Source organism: Rhinolophus ferrumequinum, chromosome 5, assembly GCF_004115265.2.
Source record: "Rhinolophus ferrumequinum isolate MPI-CBG mRhiFer1 chromosome 5, mRhiFer1_v1.p, whole genome shotgun sequence".
NCBI classification, from domain to species: Eukaryota; Metazoa; Chordata; class Mammalia; order Chiroptera; family Rhinolophidae; genus Rhinolophus; species Rhinolophus ferrumequinum.
In genome coordinates, this window is record NC_046288.1 from 41,972,690 (window position 1) to 41,991,129 (window position 18,440).

An 18,440-nucleotide genomic window follows, 5' to 3' on the forward strand; every position below is an offset into this window, starting at 1 on the left:
TATGTAAATGGTATTGAAGTTAATAAAATTCAAAGCTAAAGACCATGAAGAATGGCTTCAAAGATGAGGAAACAGATGAACAAGTCAGCTCCCTTTTTGACAACTCTCTCAACCTATCCACTTTTCCTTCCTTTTCTTATTATGTCATTCAGTGTGCCAAGGAGCCTTCCATACCAAGTTTTCTTGCATTCTTCTTTGAAAGTCCGACGACAACTACTGCAGGAGTAAAAATAATAGCTAACATTTGTGTATCCTGATGTTTCTTTTATTTTAAACCAAAGTAATTAATTTATCCTCTCCAATATAGATTAGTTCTTCTGACATACAAGAAAAACAAAATTCAAAAGAATATAGACATATTCTGAAGTGAATTTCTATAATATTATTCTTTCTATTTTATAGGACTTACGCTTTTACGAATACTTATTGTTTTTAAAATGGTTAACATAAAAACATTTAAGATGGTAAATTTTATGTGTGTGTTTCTTACCATAGTAATTAAAACAGAATTATATAAAAAAGGTAACTGTAATACAAAGGGAGGATAAGTATAATAAGATATATTTAATTCTTATTAGTTTTAAAATGGGTAGTGTTAATATTTTTGGCTTTTTTATTTCTTAAGTATATATATTTTTATGAGTTTGTTTCTGTTTTGTTTTCTTATTTTGTTCTTATTTTATTTCTAAAGTAAATTTAGTGTATGAAGTATAGATATATGTTTATCTCTGTGTATATCTACATATGTATATATACAGAATTCTCTGTTAATATGTTTGTTTCCTGTGTGAGGAATAGCATATACAGAGAACTGTGAGTAAGACAGGGTTATGTTGAAAGAAGGAACTATACCAACAACAGGAAAAACTGATTAACCCTGATGGTTATATAATAAACAGGTAAAAAGAAAATGTGATACTGTGTTACAAGATGATGTATTAATTACATGTCATCAAAAACTAAAGAAAAATGTTCCTTAAAATTCAAAGAGAAAATGGAACGCTATGTTCCTAGAATGATGTAGCAACAATATGGCAGGGCACCTGCTGATGCTAAATGATATTCCAACATGACCAGTCACGGGGTCTACATGCTGGTGATCCTCAGTTAACTTAATTCATGTAATACTGAAAAATATTAACTTTTAAAAATGGGATTAAATGCAATGTGATCACCTGAACTGGATCCTAGCAGAGTAAAAGAGTATTAGTGGAAAAGTGGTGACATATGAATAAAGAACAGTTTAATTAACAGTAATGTTAATTTCTTAGTTCAATGTTAACTTTTTAGTTTTCACATGTAACATCATATATAAACTGTTAACATTAAGAGAAGCTGGGCAAAGGCTACATGGGAACATTCTGCACTATCTTTGTAACTTTTCTGTAAATCAAAAATTATTCCAAAATTAACAGTTTATGAAAAGGGGGAGGGGGAATATCATTAAGGTTGTACCTACCCACACAGGAACACAACACTGAGCTGCAGTGATGTTCTGATGACAGCACAGAGGGGAGTATACACGCTTCATTTCAAAATAACCCAGAGAGACATGGGGAAGTAATGACTAGGACAGGGGCACGAGAGAGGCTTCCACACGCTGGTAATTCCTTTCTCATCACCTGCATGGATGTGATCCTTTTATGATAAAGGGACTGTACTTTTTATTACATTAATGCTCAATAAAAAAGAAGTTGAAAAATACTTATTTATTAGTATAAAAGTTAGAATAATGCCAAAATAAATGAGATGTACATGTGGGGAAGAAAAGAACTTATACAGGGCCAGTCAGAGCAGTCATTATAAGTAAAATACTCAGAGCTGGGAAAGAACTTGGAAATTACCAACTCCTGGCATAAAGTTCTTTATGTTGGTGACCTGGAGATACGGATGCAGCTGGGCTCGCAGGCCCAGACATCTGCATTTGAGCCAAGTTCCCAGGTGATCTGATGCATACCCAGATCCTACCACTGAACTACCCCAGGAAGGGTAAGTCGCCAGGTTGCTGTCTCTCTACACCTGCAGTCCAAAGGCCCAGCCAGGACCCCTGGGATATTCTAATTCCACAACAGATAAATCTCAGTAAGACCTACTCACCTTACACGGCTGATCAAAGCCTTTTCTATCATAATGGCTTTTCTACATTATAAGTAACACTGAGATTTTCCAACATAGTTTTGATTTCATACTTTTACTACAGCATCGATACATTTGTTATTTTCTTATTAAAGAATGGCACTTTATACTTCATACAATATTAAAGCTAGAGGGCACCTAACCCACCTAATTCATTTTAAAGATGAGGAAATTCATATCAGAATATTAGTAACTTGTCACGAGATTCTAGATTCAGTTCTTCTTTAAGTCAATAAAGTAAACTACACTTCGCCTTTGTGGTTACTGTCTGACTAGATGAACTTATCAGCAGTACAGAATATCACACAGGTTTATGACTTAGGTAATTTAAGATGTAATTCAGTTCATGTGATTTCTATGAAAGTTTCTGTTGAAAATAATTCTGGCTGCAGAACAGTATGATGGTAAGTGAAAGAAAAAAAATACTCCATTAAATTCTTAAATCAAGGTGCTCCATTTTAATATGTAGATAAGTTATGTAAATTAGACAGAATTTAAGAAAATTTTTTAAGAAATAACAACTTTAGGTAGGCAATTGTAAGGAAGATTACAATCATGCACGCCAAGGCCACGTGATTCTTCCACAGGCCCCAAGGTGAGAGGTCGATGCCCTGGATTATCAAGTATTCTTCGCCGGTACAGCTGAAATGCAACAGAAACAGAACATGACTTCATTCTCACCATCTGTCCGATTTCACTCAATATATTCATTGTTCCTTCGTTAAAGAAGCCTATAGGTTATCAAGCCTTAAATAACGATCCCTTCATATAAAATAGGTAACAACGGATGCTTACAATTCTCCTAGGTATTATGCTAAGCAACCTGCACATAACGCTTCAGTTAATTCCTAAAACAACTCAATGGGGTAAATATTATACACATTCAAGACATAAAGAGACTAAGGTTTAAGGAACTTAGTCAGACTCACAGACTCACACTTTGAAGTAGGTTGCCTCTCCTGATTCATTTGTTTCCAAATCTATGATGCTGCTCTCTTCAAAGGGCAGAAACATTTACCAAGTAATTTTTCACTTACTCCTGATGGGGAAAACCTCAGCTTTAACACGTCTGGAGGGACATCTAGGGCCCTCACAAAAATGATCAATGCCCTGTAGGGAACTCATTACCCACAAACCACCCGTACAAAAGAAGGCAGGCTAAGAATTCCAAACTAGGAGGAGAGACGAGGAAGGGCTTCCTGCCACAGTTGTACTTGCTCAGCTCTTGCACCAAGAGTGGAATGAGCATCTCAGAGGCTCAGCGACAAGACCTCACCAGCAGGCCCCGTAATCAGGTGTAGGCCTTGTAGCCGGAGGAGAGCAGGATGCAGTACCCTGCCACAGGTGAGACAAGCACCTGGTACTAAAAATACAGACACAGTTATTACCTGGTACCATTTTTGTATGACTCTTGGCATTTACTAGTTCCAAAACAAATGTCATACGCAAATAAAAAGAGCACGACTGGGCAGACTACTTCTCTTTATAGAGGTTTTTTGGCAATACACTGACCCTAGAACAACGTCGGGGGAGTTAGGGGCACTCACACACCCCACAGATGAAAATCCACTTATCACTCTTGTCTCTCCCTTAAATTTAACTACTAATACCCTACTTTTGATTAGAAGCCTGACCCATAACATAAACAGTCGATTGACAGATATTTTGTTGGTTATCTATATTATGTATTGTAGGAATACTGCAATAAAGTAAGGTAGAGAAAATGTTATTAAGAAAATCATAAGGAAGAGAAAATATATTTACAGTATTTATTGAAAAATATCTGCATATAAGTGAGCCCCTGCAGTTCTAACGCATGTTGTTTAAGGATCAACTACTTCGAAACAGCATTTGTGCTATTATTCAAAATTATTTCTGTTCTATTGGAATGATCATGAGATTTAGAATACCAGCATTCTCTTTTCTCTCATTAATTAATGTATCAGAATCGAACCATTAACAATTACTGAAAAGGAAAGTGTTATTTAATTTTTAAAACAACATTCTCTAATTTTATTAAACATCCATTTGTTTTGACATTTCTGTTTTATTAACATTACACGGAAAAATGAGACTTCCTTCTCAGCTTACTGAAATATGTGTTTCTTTCTCTAGAGGAGACATCCTTTGACAGGTAGTATTCCAAGTCAGTTTAAAAATAAAAAATAAAAAACACTGCAGAGTTTGATTTCATTATGTCTCATAAACGGAGGAGGAAGGGGCACGTGCCACGACTGTGGCAGGAAAACGTTCACTCCTTTCCGCTTCTGCTGCCCTTTTAGCTCTTACTACTGACCATGGGTTGGGCTCCCAGGAAGCCATTAGTTTGTGGATCCACACACTTCACATAAGCCATACAGTGCAGATACTGCAAGGCCTTGCTAAAACACCAACGCAGCTCATTTCAAACTCAAATGTTCTGAAAATCAAAACTCACACCCACAATCAAAACAGCAAAAGGAACATTTAAATACAAACAACACATAAGAACCATTTCTCCAACATAAATACAATCTGACTGTAGTAGAATACCTACAAATTGTACAGCACTTTCACATGCATTAATAAACAACTGGCTTTACAGATAAGAAAACTTAGGCTCACAGCAGTCACAGACCTGAAGGGACTCACACTAGCTCTGAGCCCCGTGGCCTTTCTACATCACACCACACAGTAAGCAAACCCATTATGGCACTGAGTGTAAACTTACATGGCAAAGCTACAGGTATTGTTTGCTGTTACATTGAGTCCCGGGCAGAAGTTCTGTCCCAAAAATTCATTATGCCGCAAAGCCTATAACACAACGGGGAGTGGGGCAAGGTAAATAGTTTTAAAAGACTTTGCAAAAAATTATCACAATCCCATCCTGCTACTTTCACCTTTATTGTTATTTCTTAAAACAAACCAAACTTCATATGCACAGTCTTCGTCACACCAAAGCAACTAAAATGAGTTATCCTGGCAAACAAGAGGCCTTGGGGTGGATTTTGGCTTCTAACACAAAGGAAATAAAGTATGTGGCCAAGAGGGTAAACCTCTGGCTGTAATCCTTGAACTTCTTCGTTTTTCTCTCCCCAATGTTATAACACCATGAACACTACAATTAAGATGATATAATGATACTCAGTAACTATTCTTAATTTATGGTAACACATTTTATATCGCTAGTCTCTGTTTTAATCAAAACCACTTATAATTCTTTGGAGCTGATTACCTTTCGAAAGCAAATAGTGGCTGTATATATTATATGGTCTTGGTTTTTCTTCTAAATTCCCTTTCAATATACGCGTAAAATATGAATAGTAGTCTCCCATTGTCTCAACTATTTCCAATTGCACTTAAAAGCAAACCCATCTTTTTTTACATCAAGTGGTCAGTCTTTCTCCTTCACTACGAGTTATCTCGCCACCCTTCACCTCAAACAGCAGGGTGACTGGGGAAAACTCGGGTTATCATTAAGGTGACCTAAGGCTTAATAGAAGACTCTCCTTCATTGGTCCCCAAATGGATTTCCTGGGAGACCTCCAAGTCCTTGTCTAGGGACATGAGATGGTCAGGCTTTATTTTGGTTGTTCCTTGCTTGGGAACAATGAACCAGCCATGGTAATAGAAGAGGAAAACTTACCGTATAGCCGTATCGAGGAATGCTGAAGTACTGAAGCCATGACAGCCAAGGCACTATGGTTGTGAGATTGACCAACAGCCCGGAAAAGATCTACAAAGAGCAAATATGAAGAATCAGGACTGGTGGAGTGATTTCATGAAGAATTCTAGAGAATACCCTCTTTAGGTCCCATACAACCTTGTAAACATTACTGCTGGGGCCAAGTCTTTCTGGAAATTCTGTCCACTCATCTAAAGACTCAGCATATGCTCTTTGCATGGGTATTTCTCTCTATAGCTGAGGCTGTTTATGGTTTTAAAGGAATGACAATATATCTGTGTTTCCTTTAATTACAAGATCCTTGTGACGGCTTTACTTTCTCTGTGACTGCACACAATGGAAGGTCCATAAGTACTGCCTGTTCTAATGATACGACCACTGTATGTTCCCACCAACAGACATAATGAACATATCCTGAGCTCCTCATGTCCCTCTCTACCTCATAACACAGCAAGTTTTGTTATTTACAGGGTTTGCATTCTATCTCCCGATGACTTTAGGGATAATTTGGGGTTCAGAATGCATGCCTGAAGTAACCCATATCCTAGACAGGTACACAGTATAATGTGGTGAAGTATAGCATAAAATATGGTAACTACCTTCATTTAAAGCAAAAAAAGCAGTATTGCAATGGAGACCCCAGGAAGGACCACGCCAACAACAGACGGGTACATAAGAAGAGGTTCATATAAAACTTTTCCTCACTGGCACTGCCATGGGGGATGGGCATAACAATGACAATGTTGCTGGTGTCACTACATACGTTTTAACTTCTAACCAAGTGTTTAACATCTTGCAATAAAATATGGTTTTAAAAGTTTTATACATAAAGCATTAAAGTCATAGTCAAAGGCTCTAACATATCAAACGAAACATTTTTATATTATCGAAGGACATATTCTTTATTGGATGCCATTTTAGGAAATATGTACAAGGATTATCATGTTCTCAATAATATTTATATTGGTAGTTTTCAATAGCAATTGTTTGTGCTAATTACAAACTTTTAAAGATATCTACTCCTACTCTAGCAGAAAGGACTTGGGTAGTAAGTAAATAGGCTAATCATTCCTGTTTACTCCATGTAGGAGGGGAAATGTGACAACTGGTTCCTTTCACCTGTTCATTCATCTATGTTTCTGCAAAATTTAGGAGCATGTAAGCTTAGGATTAAGTAATTATTAAAGAAAATACCCAGATATATTGATATAAGAGAATGTCAAGAACCCAGAAAGGAGGGGACTTAGTACTATGTGGACTTTGGAATTTTCAGTATTTTTCAAACACTCCTTTTCAAAATATAGGAGGGTACTCAAGATAGACGACCCATACTACATACTGTTTCATTTCTCATGGAGCTTAGCTTTTCCCTTGGAAAGTATTTGATCCACCCAAACCATTTCAGTTGTTCGTTAAATAAGACAACAGTTCACTAACACCACCATAAAATTTAGGCAATTAACCTGTTGTTTTTATAAGGGAATCTTCCAATAAAAATTTTCTGGGTTTTGCAGTTCCCATTTATCAAGGTTTCACTATATGTCACCAAGAAGCATGATTTAAAATCTCATTTGTAACAACATGTTAACTAAAGTTATAGTAACTATATTGGAACAGAGCAAAAACGGCTGGGTAAGAGTCGAGAAAAAGCTGGTACATTCCCTAATATGAGCTATGCTTTAATATATGGCTTCCTTAAAGCTAAGGGTCCCATTTACAGAATACTCCAAGCAGGTTTTCCATGAAGGGCAAATTACCGGGAAGGAACAAGAGGCAATAAAATAATTACTTCTCAGAGAAGCACAGTTTCTACTCACCATCATAAACACAAAAGTGATGGTCATGAGCAGTGTTGCTACGGATACCACACTCTGACCTGCTGCTATGGCCAGTGCCATAGAACTGGCCGTAAATGCCACCATCATGAGAGTAAACATCATGATGAAGAAGGACTCCACCACTGGTTTCAATCCTTAGGAAGACAGAAGGGGTTAATCCAACTGCTTAGGTCACTGTGTACCTCGTTTTTTTTTTGTTGTGCAAATAATACTCTATTTTGAGAAACTGAGCAGAATGAAAAAATTCATCCTCTATCAAACCATCCTGGGTCACTAATTTCATTGATTTCCCCCCACTCTCATATAATTGCATAAAATGATCATGCAATTTTCTATTTTATACTTACTGCATTAGCACTTTGCCATGTAACACCTATGCTTCTTTATGTGGAACTATTAACAATTTCTGAGTGCCTGAGATGGAGATCTGGAGGCAGCACACCTGGCTAGAATTCTACCGGCTTCTCTTCAGAGAAGGAGAATTGTCAGGAGCACACGCTTTTCACCCAGACATCACCACATTATTCAGTGTTTGCTGTAACTGTGTTGGTGAAGAAACTGGGAAGGCGAGGATTACATGAGCTCCCAGTAGTTTCACTACCCGAGGGAGAACCTCAGAACCCAAGACGCTGAGACAAAGTACCACAGAGCTTGGGGTTGAGGGAGCCGTGAAATCGTTTCACAAAAATGCTTTATAAACTATAATGGGCTACAATTATGTGTCAGACAATCTGAAGAGTTTGGAACAGCCATAAGACCACCAGTCAGGAGTCTGAGGATCTAGATACTATGGCTAATTCTTTATGACACACCTCTCATTTGTAAAATGAAAGTTTAAACTATATCACTGAATCTTCTCTTATAGAACTTTGATACAAATACATGTATTTCTGTATTTGTATCAGTGTGTGAATCCGGAAATATATGGAAATTCTGAGGCGGTGAGTGTGGGGTGAAGTCTAAACACAATGCACAAATGAATCTGTCTACATTTATCAAACAACTACTTTATTGAACTACTATGCTCCAAAAGTTGCTACCTTTCACTACCTTTACACATATACACACACATACAGACATATATACATAAGGATATAGATAGGTAATAAATATCCCAGCTCCAGCTCCCCTCTCATAGTCTCAAATACTTTCATGAATTCTTTTCATGTCTGTAAATGACACGTACTGCCTCTCAGTAAAATACAGTTCTATCAATAGGTTTAAGAGTTAGGCTGGGAAAAGTCATGACAAAAATGTCCTCGAGACCAAATTTCAGAGTGTGCACAATAGATAGATGCCTCCTTATCTCATGACTTGGTTTATACTTTTGCGAACCAAAAACATGCTTGTGAAAAGAAATTAGCTTCCCCTCACATTGGAGACTAAACACACATACTTTCTTATTGCTTACCTAACAAGAAGTATGTGATACAAGTAAATATAATACTTGGTAACATCCTCATGGGCAGTAAATCAGATAATAGTTTTCCAAAGAAATAAGATGACACTCTGTAGTATCCACTGATATATTCATGTCTAAAACACAAAAATTCAGACCATACACCGCACATTAGTTTAAGAAGGCGCAGACCAGATGATGAAAACACTTGCTGTACAGATTTCTGTGGCCACCAGGGGTCTAACAGACACCTTCTCACATCCTGCAGGTTTACCCACCCCTGTCACCCAGTCAGCATCAGGCACCATCTCAGGTGCCCTCCCCTGGGACATCGTCCCACCAAGCTCTGTGCAACGACCCCTCTTCTCCCTCCTAATAGCATCCACTTTGCCCTTGGGGACCCCCACTCCAGGTAAACAGGTTCTGCATCTGCTCCCTCTTCCGACACTGGCTCACATGAGAAAGAACACGTCAGCCGCTGAGCCCAGTGGTCAGAGAGGGTTTTCTTTCTCCCCATTCTGATTGTGAAGCAGGTGGCACTGCTATTCTCCACACCCCCAAGTGCCGCTTCCGTTCACTAATCCCTGGTTACCCCTTCCATGTCATGAAGAAAAAGAAATGATCATGCTTGACAATCCTATGTCCCTGTCAGCTATCAAATCCTATTTTCTTCCCTCTGAAGTCCTAGATCCCCCTCTTCCCATGATTCCAAAGTCTTCCATCAATATCTTCACTCTTTCCTCAAGCATATAAATATGGGGAAGTGTCTTCCAAATTTGAAAAACACAACAAAGAAAATAGCCTGAACTTTATTTCAAGGCTTCCTTCTGGCTCTTTCCATTCTCCCTTCCATTGAGGGCTAAGCTTGCCCTATATTCTTTGTCACCTTTACCCACCCACCTTCAATTGTATGTTCGACACAATACTTTCTCTTTACCAAGGCCCCTCAAACTTTTCCTCTGAAGGTCATCATGACTTTGTATTTGCTAAAAACAAAAGATCCTCTGCAGCCTCTTTATTTCCTGCTTTCTCTGCATCATTTGCACTTGCTGGCTATGCCCTAATCTTGAACCTCCTTTTTCCTTTGGTCTCAGGCCCCACATGCTCCTGCTTTTCCTTCCAGTCTCTGGCTGCTTTTTCTCAATTAACACTAGTCATCCCCAGGAAGCAATCTTGGCTCTGAAATTGGATGTGACCAGTTTGACCAACAGTCCCGACACTGGACAGCCCCCTTTCAGAACAGAGACATACTCACGTAAAGAGCTTCTTCTCGACCACAAAGAGCTCCACAGCTGAAATACTGCTGAAACACTGGTTGGTTGTCAAGAAGAAGAGCACCCCAGCTCTGTGATGAGAGAAAGGGAATGAAAACACTGCATGAATTAAACATCCCTGCATCAATTTCCTACCTGCGATACTCTATCCTCAAATGATGTAACGTTAAACAACTATTCTGGTTAAAACAGAGAGGGAAGTGTGAGTCCTTTCAGGTCTCGCACCATCCCTGTGTCTCCTCACGGTGCCCTAGGGACTCTATATAGCATAGTTTGAAATTCAGGGTCCTGGGTTACCATGGATTAAACTGTGGTCTCCCAAAAACCCTATGTGGAAGCCCTAACCCTCAACGTGATGATACCATGTTTCCCCGAAAATAAGACCTAGCCAGACAATCAGCTCTAATGCGTCTTTTGGAACAAAAATTAATATAAAATCCAGTCTTAATTTACTATAATATAAGACCGGGTATAATATGATATAATATAATATATAATATAATACTAGAATAGAATAGAATAGAATACCGAGTCTTATATTAATTTTTGCTCCAAAAGACGCATTAGAGCTAATTGTCCGGCTAGGACTTATTTAACATGGTAGCTAGAGGTGGCATCTTTGGAAGGTGATGAAGTTTAGATGAAGTCATGAGGGTGGGGTCCTCATGAAGGGATTAGCACCCTTAGAAGGAAAGGGAGAGACCTCAGAGCTCTGTCTGCATCACTGAGGACACAGCAGGAGAAGCACCAAGCCAGCAGAGGGCAAATATCAGAACCCAACCATGCTGGCACCCAGATCTCCAGAAGGGTAAGAAGTGACTTCTGTTATTTAAGCTACCCTGCCTGGGGTTCTCGTTATGGCACCCAAGCTAAGGATTACATAGGTGTTAAAAGTACTATCACTTTGAGTTTTAACTAACAAAAACACTGACTACCAGTCCTAATGTATGAACAAAAAATAAGCCAAATAAAGCATGCAAAGGTTAAAAAGCTCTATTAACCACTTTTTCAAAGTTGAGTAAAGACACTAAGACATGAGAAGGCAAAATGAAAGACAGTGAAGGGAAACCCCCGTCAATACCTTACTACATGCTTTTACCACATAATCATCAGCAAAACCTTGACAACCCATCACCAACATTATTTCCAACATGCTCAAAAAGAAACCAAATCATGCTTATGAAGGGAAAATGAATTTGTACATGTGTAAGAAAAGAATGACTATTAATGCTTCTCTCTCGGTAAAATAATTAAGGTTTAAAAAGGAAAGCACAGTTTATTGACACTTTGATGGAAATATAAATTTTATGAAAGCATGACACAGCCCTGAAACAGTGTTTGGAATACCTTCATAACCAAACACTTTAACATTGAGGATGTGAGTTGAAACAAAGAAAGATGAAGTGAACATTATTTAAATGATACAAAATTAAGACAGTGTTCTAAAAAAATGTAAACTCAAGTGTACAACCCCCAAAACAAAGGGCCAAAAGACACTCAGTAATTGTTTTTAACACCAAAATTATAATAATGAATAACTTAGGTAACAAGCTATCTTAAAAATAAATATTTATACAATAATGGATAAGTGGAAAAGGCAGGCAGAGTGTACATGCAGCTATTCAAGTTTACAGAAACACCAAAAAGAGCCTAATTTCAAAGCAAAAGCTAATTTCAGAAACATAGGACATATCTACATTCAGTTCAATTTGTTAAGTCTTTCATCTAACACTACAATAATGTTCATAATGATTCTGAACTAGTAGATAGTGGAATTACTTCTAATTCATAAGGTAAGTTATTTTATAGAAAGTATAGTTTTTATTGTTAAAATCTTTAATGTATTCGATTTAAGGTGGTAATCCCTGTCCATAATATCTAATTATGGATCCAAATATATATTTTAAATAACTTTTCTCTCTTTTCTACTTTATTTATTTTGACATTCAATATTATTTTATATTAATTTCAGTTGTACAGCATAGTGGTTAGACATTTGTATACTTGAAGAAATAAGCCGCTGACTAGTCTAGTACCCACCTGGCACTATGCATAGTTATTACCATATTATCAACTATATTCTTTATGCTTTAGTTTACATCCCCATGACTATTTTGTAACTATCAGTTTGTATTTCTTAATCCCTTCAACCTTTTTACCCTGTCCCCCAAACCCCCTCCCATCTATCACCCCAATAAATCTAGTACCCATCTGACACCATACATAGTTATTACAATGTTATTGACTATATTTTTTCTGCTATAACTACTGTGTCACAACCAATATTTACTTTTTAATCCCTTACCATTTTATATTCACTCCCAACCCTCCCTCCCATCTGGCAACCATCAAAATGTTCTCTGTATCTATGAGTTTGTTTTGTTTTGTTCTTTAGATTCCAGATATAAGTGAAATCACATTGCATCTGTCTTTCTCTGTCTGACATACTCCACTCAGTACAGTACCTTCCAGATCCATCCATGCTGCCACAAATGGCAAGAACCCACTCGCATCCATGAATGAGCAATATTCCATTGTATATATGTACCACCTCCTCTTTATGCATTCATCCATCGATGGACCCCCAGGATACCTCCACACCTTAGCCATTGCAAACAATGCTGCAATGAACATATGGCTGCATTTGTCCCCTCAGTGTAGCATTTGGGGTTTCTTTGGATAAATACCCAGAAGTGGGATTACTGGGTTCTTCCTTGTCTCTTGTTATAGCCTTTGTTTTAAAGTTTGTTTTGTCTGGTATAAGTTGTCCTTTCCCGATTTTCATGAAATATCTTTTTCCCATCCCTTTACTTTCACTTTGTGTGTGCCTTTTTATCTGAAGTGATTCTCTAACAAGCAGCATGTGTATGGGTCTTGTTTTCTTATCTATTCAGCCACCCTATTTTATGATTGGAGCACTTAATCCATTTACACTGAAAGTCATTCTTGATAGATATGTACTTATTCCCATTTTATTATTCATATATATATATATATATATATATATATATATATATATATATATATATATATATTTGGTCTTAAAAAAGTCCCTCTAAGATTCCTTATAAAAGCGGTTTGGTGCTGATGAACTCCTTTAGCTTTTTCTTGTCTGGGAAGTTCTTTATCTGTTCTTCAATTCTAAATGATAGCTTTGCTGGGTAGAGTAATACTTATTGTAGGTTAAATACCTTTTCTCTTAATACACATTAAGTTGTTTAGCTATCACCACAACCCCGTGAAATAACCATTAGATCCAAGAAGCTTAGAGTCTACACATGATTAGAACCCAGCTTGTCAGTTGTACAGGTTAGAGAAAGAGCAGAATGAGCATCTCCCTGGGGATAATTCATTCCCAAAGAAGAGAAGAAAACCATTGTCCTCATGAGCAATTTCAAATTATGAAAAATTGGTAGCAACTTAAATCAAAATACAAATTAAAATACATCCAATGCCCTATTTCTCCAGAAAACATTGGAAGAGACAGCTAATGCTCTTTTTTCTTTCTCTGAATTCTTCTATCATGACCTTTAATGGCTACATTTCCAGGTCCTCTTTAAACTTTCAATATTTTGTTCCAAATGCTTCCCACTGGACAACACAAAAGGTCCACGGGCTCTAGATCCTGTGATAAGTATTCTGCACTAGGTGAAAATATGGCATCTACCAAGGTACAAACCACCAATTAATAGCAGGTTTGGAAACAGAGAAGAACACAGCCACCAAGGTAGGTAAAGAGAAAAATGATGACCTAACTCTATAAAGGAGCTGCCATAAAAATCTCATTGTAGAGGAACACTGTCTGATTCCATTCAGGAAATATTTGTTTTACCTGAGTGAGGATTTTATGCTTTTACTTTCTTTCATAAACAATCACCCTTTTCTAGACATCAAAATAGATTCCATTGAAGCCACTGCAAGTTTCCTCAATAGTAAAATGGGGATAATACTATCCACCTCTCGGGCAGGAGGGTAACCTGAGGCCATGGGTGTAAAGCAGGGAGCACAGTGCTGGCACAGAGCAGCTCTAAATACACAAAGCCAAGGAGAACTCCGCGGTCTGCCAACTTGCTGAGCACCTATATTCACAGCATACCTGAGCCCATTACAAAGTCTCATCATGCAACAATAGTTCTAAGGGCACATTAAGACTGAAACTGGGGAAGGAAACTGACGTGTTAACCATATATCAGCCAAACACAAAAAAGCCTAATATCAAAGTAAATACAAATTTCAAAACTGAAAGCTGATTTTAAAAACACGTGACATGGCAACAATTCAGCTCAATTTGTTAAGTTTCTCATCTAAGAGTACAATAATGTTCATAATGTTTCAGAACTAACAGACAGTGAAATTCCTTCTAAATTAGAAGAATTTATTTTATAACACTAACCAGTTTTTGTTAATTTAACGTATTCTAATTCTTTTCAACGTGGTAATCCATATTACTATTAGAAAGAAACTGAGTCTGATCCACGTCCCCGTGTCAAATAAATCAAAAAACAGAAAGGAAATTAACTCACAGGCAACAAAAGAAAAAATTAATGAACTAGGAGAAAATGTAAAACTTTTATGTATCAAAGGACACTATCAACAGAGTAAAACAACCTATAGAACGGCAGACGATATCTAAATTTATATCTAATAAGGGGTTAATATCCAGTATATGTAATGAACTTTTACAGCTCAACAACAACAAAAAATCCAATTAAAAATGGGCAAACAACTTCAATAGACATTTCTCCAAAGAAGACATACAAAAGACCAATAACCACATGAAAAGATGCTCAGCATCACTAATCAGTTGGGAAATCAAAACCTCAATGAGAAAATACCACTTCACAATAATTCGGATGTCTATTATAAAGCAAGAAAAAAAAGATAATAACAAGTACTGACCAATTGGAAAGAAACCAAACCCTGATACACTGCTGAGAATTGCAAAATAGCTGTAGAAGACAGGAAGGAGGTTCTCCAAAAAAAAAAAATAAATAAATGAAATTACGAAATGATCCAGTAACTCCATTCTGGGTAGACACCCACAAGAATTTAAAGCAGAGACTCAAACAGATAGTTATCTATAGATCCATGTTCCTATCAGCATTAATTACAACAGCCAAAAAGGTAGAAACAACCCATATCCATGGATAAACAAAATGTGATATATCCTTAAAATGAAATACTATTCAGACTTAGAAAGGAAAAAATTCTGACATGTGCTACACCATGGATGAACCTTGAAGATACTATGCTAAGGGAAATAAGCCAGTCACCCAAGGACAAATACTGTATGACTCCTTATTGGAGATTCCTAGAGGAGTCAAAATCAGAGAACGAAGGTATAATGCTGGTTTCCAGGAAATGAGGAAAGGAAAATGAACAGTTTTTGTTTAATGGGTACACAGATTTATTTTGGGAAAATGAAAAAAAAAAAAAAGTTCTGGAGTTGGATGGTTGCAAAACAATCTAAATGTAATTAATGACACTTAACAGTACACTTAAAACTGGTTACGAGGTTAAATTCTATGTTCTGTATATTTTATCACTATATATGTATATAGGAAAATTAACTTTTCCATTAAGCCTTCAACTCACTGACTTATCCTACTCCTCAATTTCTGCAGTACTTATCTGAAATTCAAATTCTTAATAGTTTCTTATAACCTTGAAAAAAGTAATAAGACTTTCTAAAAGTCAATATCTAAATTTACTTACCTATTCTGGATTCCCGTAGGGTCATGTTTAAGATCATAGAAAATGGCACCTATAATCAGTCCCAGGAAGATTGTTACAATTATCTTTCCCAAAAGAAAAAAAAAAAGGAAGAGTTTCAATTAAAAGTAAAAACAACTCACTACTTATTATTATAATATATACAGCTTTAATCAAATCACTCCAGTAAGATAGAAAATTTAAATGGCTTGGCAAAGGTCCTTTAGGGTCAATATGAAACAGTGTGTATTACTAGACAGCTGTCTAAATTAAAATAAAAAATAACTTCTCTGTGTGTTGGGGGCCTGTCAGGAGAACAAAGTAAACTACCGGAAAAGCTACGATTCCTCCCAGTGCTTCCGTGGCACTGGCAGTTCAGGGTCCAGTTCAGGCTACGGGTACTTGAAACACCACACAGAGTAGGAGAACAGTGCAAGCGATAACAGAGTATTTCGGGAATAAAATCAACTTGAAGTGACAGTCATTTCTGGCCTGACCTCTCAAATTTTCTGGTAGTGAACATGCATAGTTTTATATTTCAAGAGGTCGAGTAAAAACAGGATATCTTTACTCTTAACATTAAAACTAAATAAAAATTTTCAAGCACACATAAAATATCTAACAATGGAATTTTGCACAATAAGAAAGTAGGGGTGAGCTGGGGATGACTGCCTATCCTCCTAGGGAGAGTCCACCTTGCATGGAAAAGTCACTGCATTGTCACTGTCACCAAAGCATTCAGTCAGCTTTCCCTGAGGGCTCCCAAGTGCTTCCATGACCCAGTCTCCTGTCACTTCTCCAGCAACTTCAGCCTGTAGGGCCCACAGCCCACAGTCTAGAACTAAGCCACCAATTCTTTGCCACACTGACCTACCGTCACTTACTCAGTGTGTTGGATGAGTGCTAAGAAAATTGAGTAAACATCACTTATTTTCAAGATTGTTAAAATGTCTCTGAAGGACACTTCTACCATGAAAGGGTTAAGGATTATAAAATGATATAATTTATTTAAGGAAATTTTAAAGTAAATAAAATATCTAACCTTGTATCTTGGAAACTTCAAAGTTAAAAAACAAATCAGGACTGCAAGTACAATGATATCAAGACTTGAAGTAACTTGTCAAGCATACTTTTGGCATGAAGCAAACCAAATTGAAATTGAAAAAAGGATCGTGATCTGTGAAGGCTAGTTTTTGAAGACCAGAGTCTGGAAAGAATATGATTTGAGACGGCCTTAAAAATACCCTTGCTAATAAAACAGAAAAATTTTTGAAAAAAAATCTATTGCCCTGATATATTTTAATTACCCTCAGAGAACACTGTACATCATGTCAACAGATCAAGGTTCCAAAACAAATTAGGATGACTCCATCAACATATAAGGATGCTCATGTATACACATCTATACTTTCACACAGTATAACTAAGAGTATCGAGATTTTTTTAAACTGAACACTCCACATGCTTTGTTTGTTATGCATTTGAACTTGATATCTTCTACTAACAGATGATCAGTATTACCATTAGGATGTTTCCTACAGGTTGCAAAGTTCTAAAAGTATTTTCAAAGTCAGCTTTCAAACATAGTGACAAAACGGTTAATCCCACAATATTGTCATACTTTTACAAGGTGCATCTATGTTATTCTTTCTTTCATTAAGAGAAAACAAACAGATAAAGTAAATGCTGCACAACAGAGCAGAGAAAGACACCCTGTGTGTGTATCTCGCCTCTGTTTTGAACAGGGGGGAAAAAAAGGAAAGAAAAGAATTCCCTACATATACGATTCTTTGTTCAAATGTGTTTACCAACATTTCTCAAGGTGAGTTCTGAGGGATGTTTAAGGCTGTCCCTAAAAAATTTTCCATTCAAATGTTTAATAAGAGATAAGACAATGTTTCCAAATTGGTAAGATTAGAAATCCCTTGTAACAATAAGTGAACATTAAATCTTCTTATACAGATAATCTATTCATTCCAATATCTTCCAAATACTTTTGGTTAAATGCATTCTCAGAAGCACAGTCTGATTCACATAGATGACTAGTTCAAAACCAAGTAAGTCTCTAAGACAACAGATACAAGATTTATGAGCCGGAAACCATAAAACATTTTCATAGCTACATGTTCAAACACCTAGAGAAGCAAATGACATACTTGCAAAATTAAAAACCCAAACCAGGGGTCAGTAAGCTATAGCACACACACCAAATAAGGTCCGTTGGCTATTTTTGTTCAGTCTATGAGACAGGAATGATTTTTTTAATGATTGAACAAGAAAGGGAAGAATATTTCTTGCCACATGAAATTTATATGAAATTCAATTTCAGTGTCAATGAATAGTTTAATTGGAGCACAGCCATGTTCATTTGTTTATGCATCATATCATCTATAGCAGCCATTAAAATGGACAAGATT

General features: G+C 36.8%; 1 protein-coding gene across 5 annotated transcripts in view; it reads right to left on the bottom strand.

Moving 5' to 3' along the window:
• Positions 1–2,573: 2,573 nt before the first annotated feature.
• The window catches only part of ABCG2 (ATP binding cassette subfamily G member 2 (Junior blood group)), a 101,943-nt gene continuing 86,076 nt past the window's right edge, over positions 2,574–18,440 (bottom strand). For 3 of the 5 annotated variants that reach the window (XM_033106635.1, XM_033106632.1, XM_033106634.1), the window contains 7 exons: positions 16,027–16,109; positions 10,293–10,382; positions 9,050–9,174; positions 7,618–7,772; positions 5,762–5,851; positions 4,847–4,929; positions 2,574–2,778 (listed from right to left, as the gene is read on the bottom strand). In XM_033106635.1, coding sequence (XP_032962526.1) covers positions 2,631–2,778; positions 4,847–4,929; positions 5,762–5,851; positions 7,618–7,772; positions 9,050–9,174; positions 10,293–10,382; positions 16,027–16,109 — 774 coding nt within the window. In that variant the 3' untranslated portion in view covers positions 2,574–2,630. The remainder of the gene's footprint in view (positions 2,779–4,846; positions 4,930–5,761; positions 5,852–7,617; positions 7,773–9,049; positions 9,175–10,292; positions 10,383–16,026; positions 16,110–18,440) is intronic. The other 2 variants (XM_033106630.1, XM_033106629.1) reach the window with 1 other exon arrangement.